General features: G+C 49.3%; 1 protein-coding gene across 1 annotated transcript in view; it reads right to left on the bottom strand.

The window, feature by feature from the left end:
• Window positions 1-10,514, bottom strand: part of LOC103383471 (collagen alpha-1(XI) chain-like) — a 36,726-nt gene that overhangs the window by 16,772 nt on the left and 9,440 nt on the right. Inside the window, exons 2-14 of the mRNA XM_008316603.3 lie at window positions 5,647-5,814; window positions 5,419-5,510; window positions 4,871-4,992; window positions 4,211-4,373; window positions 2,890-3,012; window positions 1,798-1,917; window positions 1,585-1,713; window positions 1,453-1,500; window positions 1,081-1,122; window positions 884-946; window positions 733-807; window positions 347-430; window positions 205-261 (exon numbers count right to left, since the gene is read on the bottom strand). Of these exons, the coding sequence (XP_008314825.2) occupies window positions 205-261; window positions 347-430; window positions 733-807; window positions 884-946; window positions 1,081-1,122; window positions 1,453-1,500; window positions 1,585-1,713; window positions 1,798-1,917; window positions 2,890-3,012; window positions 4,211-4,373; window positions 4,871-4,992; window positions 5,419-5,510; window positions 5,647-5,814 (1,286 nt within the window). The remainder of the gene's footprint in view (window positions 1-204; window positions 262-346; window positions 431-732; window positions 808-883; window positions 947-1,080; window positions 1,123-1,452; window positions 1,501-1,584; window positions 1,714-1,797; window positions 1,918-2,889; window positions 3,013-4,210; window positions 4,374-4,870; window positions 4,993-5,418; window positions 5,511-5,646; window positions 5,815-10,514) is intronic.

Genomic DNA, 10,514 nt, shown 5'->3' with positions numbered 1-10,514 from the left:
GGAGGAGCAGGAGGAGGAGGAGGAGCAGGAGGAGGAGCAGGAGGAGGAGGAGGAGCAGGAGGAAGAGGAGGAGGAGCAGGAGGAGGAGCAGGAGGAGGTGTAATGTCAGGGTCAGACTGTTCTCTGACCCTGACCTCCAACTGACCCACATATATGCTTGAATGTAACGGTGACTATGAACTGACACCAGGTGATGGAACCCACCAACGGTCCGGGTCTCCCTCGGAGGCCTAGTGGTCCTGGTGGTCCCTTCATAGCCAGCTGGAGGAGGAAATGGTTGGAGAGTCAACCCTATGTAAACAAGAATGTTGATGTTTCTTCTTTGATGTAGTAGGAGCTTTGAAACCTTGGTCTGCTGCAGGATGGCCTGGGCCTGAGCCTCCTGAGCAGACACCAGAGTGCCGGCCTTTGGACCCCCGCCTGACTGAAACTACACACACACAAACACACACACAAAGGTTACAAATCAGACTCAATACTCCATCTAGTGGACAACCTGTTGCACTGCTACTGAAGTGAAGGTCTGTGCAGGTGTAACGGACATGTTACACCTCATGTAACGCGATGGTTGGACCGTTGAAATGATTGACAGCCAATTGGAGGGTTAGTCAAGGTCACGTGATCTGAGACTTTTACCCCTCACCCTGAGGCTTTTTAAAAGGTTAACAGAACCAAATGAGTCAGAGCTCAGGCTGTGAGGCCTGGAGCTTCACAGACGTGTCTTCATGTTACCGGGAGGATCATGACGTTGCCTGGAGGACCTGGTATCCCATCAGCCCCACTGAGTCCTGGTCGCCCCGGGGGACCCTGAGACAGAGGAGGACAGGGGCGGGGTGAATCACTCACTTATCATTCACACGTTGAGCCAGAGTTCAGTCCTCACCAGCTCCCCGGGGTCTCCTCGAGGTCCCACTGGGCCTGTGATTCCTGGAGGTCCTGCTTCTCCCTTAAAAAAACAAACCAAACCACAACAAGTCAGCTGTGGGCAATAAAAGAAAGTTCCATTTATATATATCTAAAGTCCTTCAAGCTCTATTAAAACACAGAGATTGGAATCAAATGTGCGTCTGCAGAACCAACCTCCGGTCCCGCAGGTCCAGATGGTCCTGTGATCTGGGTTCCCTGCAGAAAATTCACAAAAGTCTCTGTGAGGACACTGAGACAGTACTCCCTGATGAGACCCAGACTAGTTTTACTACGTTATACATGTTGACGTTACTGCGACGACGGATCCATCGCTGGGATCAAAGGTCACCTACAGTGACACCTGTCTCACATCACCATCAAACATCCAAGAGCAGTACAGTGTTTTTCAATCTTGGGGTTGCAGCCCCACATGGGGTCACTGGGGAATTCAAATGAGGTCATTATGATAAAACACACACACACACACACACACACACACACAGTGAGTGCAGTAGGTTCTGGTTCTAAACTGGTGTTCCTTCTCACCAGGCCCAGATATCCTGGTTCTCCTTTCTCTCCTTTCTCAGGGATGTCCTGAGGAGAGAACGCCAAGATGTAACATTCACCACAGAAGGATTTCTCCAAACCAAGATGGGAGCGTTGGTGATTGGACGATACCTGTGCGCTCAGAGAATACTCTCGCTCTTTCTGAGCCGGTCCGTACCGCTCGTCGTACTCTTCCTCGTACTCGTACCGGTCGACGTGGTACAAATCTGTGCCGTTGTCGTAATCCTCGTACTCCACGATCTGAACGGCAGCAAAGACAGACACAAAGACGGATTTCTACCTGGTTCTCCTCAGGTTTCTGCCTCGCTCTCTGCTGAGTCTCACCTCGTACTCTGTGACGTTGGGGCCGACGGTCACCGTGGAGGTGGAGAGGTCATCGTAGAGGTCGCTGTAGTCAAACTCCTCAAACTCCTCGACCACATGTTTCCTTGGCGGCCTCTCCACCTGACAACCACAAAGATGTCAACAAACGATGAAGAGGAAATGACATTTAAACAGGGTTTCTCAACCTTGGGGTCTGGACCCCACCTGGGGTCACCTGGAATTTAAATACGGTCAACTGAAATGTCTTGTAACTGATTACTGAAAATTACTAATGAAAATATTTTTTCAACGTATTATGATTCTTTTCAAAATGATCATGTGATCATGATGTCATAGGTGTGACTGTGTTCGTATCTGGACTCACCGTCGCTCCATGATGTCTCTGATGGCAGACAGTGTTTCAAATAAGTAGTTGTTAATTCAAAAACACACGCTGCGCTGTGTAATTCCACATCAAACCACAAGTCTGTCCTGGACTGTGTACCATACAGCTCTATCAACAGCATTAGACTGAAACAAATCTAAAAATACTGCAGCGTTTTCAGCGTTTTCAGCCTCTCGTCAGACGATAAACCAAACAGATGGCAGTGTAAGACAGATTTGAACCGTTTCCCAGGAGCGTGGAGCGCTGGCACAGGAGAGCCCACTGTAACAGGATGGATGATTCATTCAAGTTCAGAGGGCGGAGGACGAGAGCTGCAGCCGTGACTGACAACAGCTGAAGGATTCCAAACACAAACTGTTCAAACAGGATTTGAACACAATCTTGGTTCAGATTTAACTATAACCATAACCGTCACATCTAGTCTGGATCTGGTCATGTGACTTCACTCTCTGTCTCTAATGATCTATGATTCCCAGATGATTCTTTTTTTTCCCAGGGTTCCATGTGGTTTGGGCTGTGACTAAGAGTTTCTCGTTCAGAAACACAGCCTCGGGGCTGCTGCACCTTTAAATCCTCAGTCTAGATTTATAACCCCCCCCCCCCCCCCCCCCGTCCTCTGGTCTCTGTTATGTACAGACCGTCCAGGTTGGATGACATCATCACACGAGGCTGATGTGATCCCTGTGCTCCTGCTGCTGGAACTTTACCTCCTCAGCCTCAGTCAGGATGCTGTCGTAGGGCAGAGGGGCTTCACAGTCTGGGATGTAGTCCTGACAGTAGGTCTGTGCTGATGTGGGATCGTCTGTGATCAGCAGCTGCTGGATGTCTCCCTGTCACACACAAACATTTTTGCAGCTGTTAAACGTTATTTGTGGGTAGATTTTAACCCAACAAACAAAGAAATACAGTATTGTTTTTGAGGCATTTCAAAGAATCCAAATTCATTGACCTCTCAATATTTCAAGGATTTTGAAGACAAATATAAATCCCAGCAGGAGGATCGTTGGAAACATGTGATCATAAATAACACACATAAAGTTTTTACACTCAGGCTGTTGTTGTTGGATCTCGCTGAACAATGTGTGGTTCATTCCAGGAACGACACGTCGTCTCCAAATGTTGCCCCGTGTCTTTATCACCGTACACACTCATCCATTCAGATCAAAGTGACAACACATTTAGAATTCTCTGATTTATTATTGGTGCACGCTTAATTATCTGCAGACCTCTGAGGCTCCAGCAGCACATGAGGTCCACACACACACACACACACACACACACACACACACATCAAGGACCAAGTGCTCCGTTCAGCAGACGGACCACCTGACTTTACAACAAAAACGAGGTCAGAGTTCACGCTCAGAATGACCTCACAAAAAGATGGACGGTTCAGAAAAAGAACTCTTTAAAGTTTAAACTGCTGCAGACTTTTATTCATATTGGAATGTTTTTAACATTTAGATTAAATTAAGATTCCTGTTTACTTAACGTTCACTTTTATATTAGTATCATTACTGTAGTAGTACTACTATTGTACCTTAACATGTATTAAAGTATTGCTGATGCAGTGCGGCAATTAAACCACTGGAGGGCAGTGCTGGGGCCCTGCTTTAGATTGGTTAAATGAACACAGCAGCGACGAGTACAGACACTTCCTCACCACACGAGGAGCCGACGGTTTGTTCTTCAGCAGCCGACCACGTGTCGACCTCGACCTCCTGTCACGTTACGTAACCTCCTGCCACACACACACCCACACACACACACACCCACACACACACACACCCACACACACACACACCCACACACACACACACCCACACACACACACACCCACACACACACACACCCACACACACACACACCCACACACACACACACCCACACACACACACACCCACACACACACACACCCACACACACACACACCCACACACACACACACCCACACACACACACACCCACACACACACACACCCACACACACACACACCCACACACCCACGTGTCCGTCTGTGGTCTTACCTCAAACACGTATTCGTCCAAGAGGCGGGTTCCGAACACGGACACCCCCTCGGTGCTGACGTGGGGCTGGTGGGCTCTGAGCAGCTCCAGTGTCTCCACTTCTACACAGTCCAGATGGAGAGTCACTGATTGGCCCTCCACGCTGTAGGCCACGCGGTGCCACCTGACAGGACGAGACACGCGCCTGTTCACTGACCCTGTCACCGACGCTGCAGTACATGTCAGTCGTTCCACTTCGTCCAGATGTAGCATCAAACTGATGCTACGTCTGGACGTCTGTGAGCAGAGTCTGTGAACAGTCTGTGAACAGTCTGTGAACAGTCTGTGAACAGAGTCTGTGAACAGAGTCTGTGAGCAGAGTCTGTGAACAGTCTGTGAACAGTCTGTGAACAGTCTGTGAACAGAGTCTGTGAACAGAGTCTGTGATTGGTGGAGCTTCAAAATCTTCAGTGGTAAAACCACAGCCATATTTATTCCTCCTCCACATTTATTGTCTCCAGTCCGGTTGAGCTAAGCTAATCCTGCTAACACCAACCAAACTGAAGCTTGAATGTGTTTGTCCAGAAAGTTGATAAAACACTGATGTCAATGTCTGACATTTTGGGTGTTTGAATGCTCCTGTGTGTGTGTCTGTGTGTGTGTGTGTGTGTGAACTCACACTTGCCATCAGCCAGGTTGACCTTTCGAAAGGTTGGGTAAAGTTCAGGAGTGGGTTGACCCTGGTGGTCCTCGTACAGGAAGACGGGAGAGCGGCCGATCTCCAGGCCCAGCTGCTGCGTGCCCTGAACAACACGTGACACAAAGAAGAACTGAGAAGAAGAACTCACGTCTGTGGAGGACAAACATCTAAACCAGCCCTGGGCAAACTATGGCCCGGGGGCCTGATGCGGCTCGTTCAGCTTCTTAATCTGGCCAACCAAACTTTTCCAAATTATATATTTTTTATTTGATTTATTATCATTATACTTCTGCCTTTTCCCTGCAATACCCACATTTCCCCAATAGATGGTGTAGAAAATGCTAAAAGCATTTTAGCATTGTAGCCTTTATGCAGGATTTTTACGTCATTTATCTTAGTTCACATGAACGCTCCATCTACCTGCTCCTGACCCCCCCCATCCCCCCCACAACTAATCAGAGATGATGATGATGATGATGATGATGATGATGATGATGATGATGATGATGATGATGATGATGATGCTCACCTGGGGGTCGTAGATGGATAGAAGAAAGACCTGGGAGCCTTTGGAGGCTCGGACAGTGGTCATCACTGAGAAGTTTGCAGGAAATGGTGAATCTGGTGGAAGAATCAAACAAACAAACAAACAAACAAAGAAACAAACAAAGAAACAAACAAAGAAACAACCAAAGAAAGATGTTAGAGAAACGGAGCAAACGAAGGGAAACCTAAACCAAACAAAGTGAGAACCAACCAGGGAACAGCTGTTTGGTTGGAGCGCTCAGCTGAATCTTCTTGTCAATCTTAAAGGAAAGATCCGTCTCCTCCCTGTCCTTCCTGCTGGTGCACAGACCCGCCTCCAGGGACACGCCCTCCATGTCCTCTGACAGCTCCAGGACCTTCAGGACATCCACTGTGTTGGCTGAGGGACAGAGAAGACGCTCAGTGTCAGAGGTGGAGGTGTGGAGGTGTGGAGTCAGGTTCTTCACTCACTCTCTGACCCTCCTGTCTGAACGTCATCATTCTTAACCAATCACAGGGGTTTTTTCTGCTCCTCCAACATCAAACAAATCCTGTTTGAGTTGGAGCCTCATTCAAAGCCCAACGACACGTTGACCTTGAAACTCCACCAGCTGAGAGTCAATCCTACAACAACGCTGCCGTCTGATAACGCTAACGCTAACGCTAACCCAGCTGCATGAAGAAGAACTGAAAAACTTTACATCAGTGAGGGTCGGGCCCACAGGGGGCAGCATTCTCCCAAGAAGGACCATTAACAAAAGGTTTTCATCAATACAAACCCTGAAAAAAAAGAAGCAGAAAAAGTGGAGCGTGGAGTTGGCGTTTAAATGTAACCAGGAAACGAGAGCGGCGTTGGTGTGAAGAATCCTGGAACACATCAATGAAACGTTTTGGCAAAAACCTCACTGTTTGCTCGTGTGTGTGTGTGTGTGTGTGTGTGTGTGTGTGTGTGATGTCACTCTGCCAAAGAGTTATTTAAACCATTCATCCATCTGTGTGTGTTTCTGTTGGAGCCAGGAGTCACCGGAGCTGGAGCAAACTACTTAGTTCAGGGTTAGAGTGGGTGGGTTATTAATGTGGACATGGACGGGGACGGGGACGGGGACGGGGACGGGGACGGTCTCAGAGCTGCACCAGTACCTGAGGACAAGGTTATTGATTTACTGCTCACCATCTGGGCCAGAAATGTTCTGTAAAAAGATTCTGATTCCTAGTGAGTTTTTTGAGAGGAAGAAAAAAAACAAAGTGGTCGACGAATCTGGTCGTGTTCAGAATATTTAACATTTTTTCTTCATCTTTTATGAATTTGGCTTCAAGCTGTGTGAATATTCCGACGGCTGTGAGAAAACCCAGCTGTTTTATGGTTTGAGAATGTCAACAGACGCCTCCTGTTGTTGGTGTGTGACACTGCATCATCAACATGTGGCTGATAATTAATGCTGCCCTGTAAACACACAAAGATGAAATATCACATGTTGGCTGAGGCTCGTCCTCGTCCTCGTCCTCGTCCTCGTCCTCGTCCTCGTCTGTCTCTTGGTTTAATTACAGCATAATCCTCATTTGGACACAGAGGGAGCAACAGGCTGCAATCCACAGCAGAGATTAAAGCCAGAGAGCAACAAAGGACGCATGTGCTTAGTCAGTGACTCACACACACACTCACACACACACACACACACAGTGAGGCATAAAAATGTTGAAAAAAGAGTGGAATTCAACCAAACAAAGACGTTCTGTTTTTTTAGACAAAAACACATGCATCGCATGGACCTGACACAGCAGAGACAGAGAGACAGAGAGACAGGAGGGACAGCAGGGAGAGCAGGGACGGCAGAGACAGAGAGACAGAGAGACAAAGAGACAGCAGAGACAGAGGGACAGCAGGGGCAGCAGGGACAGCAGGGACGGAGAGACAGAGAGACAGCAGGGACAGAAGGGACAGAGAGACAGGAGGGACAGCAGGGACAGCAGACACAGAGAGACAGCAGGGACAGCGAGACCGAGAGAACGAGAGGAAGCAGGGACAGCAGCGCGTCACAGCTTGGACGAGGGCTCCATGACGAGACAACAGGACAAATGTGTAAAAGTGAGGTTTTCCAGAGGGCAAATAGCAGAGATGATGTGTGTGGAGGAGGACAGGCCTGGACTGGTGGGACTCCTCCACCATGAACCTCTGAGACTTAGGTAAACACCTCCATCTGCCCCACACCTTTTAACGCACACACACACACACACACTCACACACACACACACACACAGAGAGGCATAAAAATGTTGAAAAAAGAGTGGAATTCAACCAAACAAAGACGTTCTGTTTTTTTATACAAAAACACATGCATCGCCTGGACCTGACACAGCAGAGACAGAGAGACAAAGAGACAGCAGAGACAGAGAGAAAGCAGAGACAGAGAGACAGGAGGGACAGCAGGGACAGCAGGGAACGAGAGACAGCAGGGACAGCGAGACCGAGAGAACGAGAGGAAGCAGGGACAGCAGCGCGTGACAGCAGCGCGTCACAGCTTGGACGAGGGCTCCATGACGAGACAACAGGACAAATGTGTAAAAGTGAGGTTTTCCAGAGGGCAAATAGCAGAGATGATGTGTGTGGAGGAGGACAGGCCTGGACTGGTGGGACTCCTCCACCATGAACCTCTGAGACTTAGGTAAACACCTCCATCTGCCTCACACCTTTCAACGCACACACACACACACACACACACACACATGGAAATGTGTGTGTGTGTGTGTGCACGGCTGTTGGGCATCAAGCCCCAGCTTGAGCACCAGATCTGTTTGTTTACCCATCGTATCACAGTTGGGTCTGTAGACTGAAGACTAGGGGCTGTAGACTGAAGACTGAAGACTGGGGTCTGTAGACTGAAGACTGAAGACAGTGGTCTGTAGACTGAAGACTGAAGACAGTGGTCTGTAGACTGAAGACTGAAGACAGTGGTCTGTAGACTGAAGACTGAAGACAGTGGTCTGTAGACTGAAGACTGAAGACAGTGGTCTGTAGACTGAAGACTGAAGACTGAAGACTGGGGGCTGCAGACTGTGGTCTGCAGACTGGGGGCTGCAGACTGGGGGCTGCAGACTGAAGACTGAAGACTGGGGTCTGTAGACTGAAGACTGGGGTCTGTAGACTGAAGACTGAAGACAGTGGTCTGTAGACTGAAGACTGAAGACTGAAGACTGGGGGCTGCAGACTGTGGTCTGCAGACTGGGGGCTGCAGACTGGGGGCTGCAGACTGAAGACTGAAGACTGGGGTCTGTAGACTGAAGACTGGGGTCTGTAGACTGTGGTCTGTAGACTGTGGTCTGTAGACTGTGGTCTGCAGACTGGCATCAGGCGTCTCCTCCTGAGCTCAGCTCTGTGTGATTTACTGATACAGTGAATATGGTTTCATCCAATCCTCCAGTGAAAACCTCACCATAAAAACCTGTAAAAAGTCTGACATTCCGTCGATGTGATTGGCTCTAAAAGGTATGACCTCGCATTGATGCCTCGACTCAGAGAAGAAGAGAAATAATATTTGATTCATTTGACACTAATAACAGACAAATCAACGACAACAGCTTCACTAATTTAGTCCCAAATGAACTCAATCTGACTGTCGGCCACTGAGAGCAGGTCTTATATCCTGTGTGGTTTGGAGTCAGTACTTGTTGTCAAGAAAAAGTCTGGCACGTCTGCCCTGCTGAGAGTCTTTACAACATCAGGGCTGAGCGAACCATCTCCTGTTGGATCTTTGGATCTTTGGATCTTTGGATCTTTGGATCTTTGCATCCTGTTACATCCACACACACATCACCCTCAGGGCGACCTGCGTCTTACTTTGTTAAATGGTAAATGTTTGCATGACAGCGTTCCATTATCAAAGAAACACATGAGAGACAGCGGAGCTGCCGCTGTCACAGTCCAACAGGGGGCGGTGATCGGCAGCCGAGGACAAGACGAGACACGGGCGCTCTGTTCGCCTTCAAACGCATCGGGTTCTCTGCTGCTGACGGGGATCGTGCACGTGCGGTCACACCGCTGGGCTAACGTAGGCACCAGCGTGCACGTGGCTCCTGTACGGACGCCGGAGTGAGCACCGAGGTTCAGGGGCAGCCTGGTGGACGTGCACACACATGCGGGTGGACGTGCACACACATGCGGGTGGACGTGCACACACATGCAGGGTATGCGTAGAGTCAGAGCAGCTGCAGTTCGACAGTTCAACACTGATCTGATGTGGAGTCTGAACAAGTCCTGGGACGTGAGGTGAAGGTGAAGGTCAAACTCTGACCCTGACCCACAGTGACCATCGTAAACGGACGTCACTGGTCCATCACCTGTTCTGGGCCCATCAATCAGACAATCCTGTCCCCACCGCACGGCTGCAGATCGGCTCTTCACACATGAAACCCTCAGGGTCAGGGTTCACTGACGTTCTAAACTCTCTTTTGTTCCTTGAAGAAATGGAACTGGGCCTAAATCTTCCAGAACTCCAGAACACAGACTTCTGTCGGTGCCGTGTTTGGACACCAGTAAACACTGACTGAAAGAGTTTCTGAATGAAGGTCCTGCCAGAGAACAGCTGCTCAGTGATCGCAGCCAGAACAGACAAACACAGGAGCGTCCAGGAACGTCCAGGACAGAACGTCCAGGACAGAACGTCCAGGAACGTCCAGGAACGTCCAGGACAGAACGTCCAGGAACGTCCAGGAATGTCCAGGACAGAACGTCCACGTACATGTTGTCTCTGTCCAGCCGGTCGCCTTGGGGGAGACAACCTCAAAACAACCCAGACCAGCAGAGAATAAACGTTGACAAACACCAAGCAGAGACACCGATGATCTAACAAGGACCACAGAGGTCCACAGACCAGGGTTTGGACTCCCAGGACGGGGAGGATCAGACAACAGCACCTGTATGTGTGTGTGTCAACTGGTGACTGCTGTGTGTGTGTGTGTGTGTGTACTGACAGAAACAAGAACAAATGTTTAGTCCAGACCCCCATCCCCCCCCACAGAGAGGTGGGGGACAGGGAGACAGTCAGACAGACAGACAGACAGACAGTCAGACAGTCAGACAGACAGTCCGGCCGGCAGGCAGAA

This window comes from Cynoglossus semilaevis, chromosome 9, assembly GCF_000523025.1.
Source record: "Cynoglossus semilaevis isolate Cse_v1.0 chromosome 9, Cse_v1.0, whole genome shotgun sequence".
NCBI classification, from domain to species: Eukaryota; Metazoa; Chordata; class Actinopteri; order Pleuronectiformes; family Cynoglossidae; genus Cynoglossus; species Cynoglossus semilaevis.
Note: the sequence above shows the minus strand (reverse complement) of the source record. Positions and strands in the feature narration are given on the sequence as shown.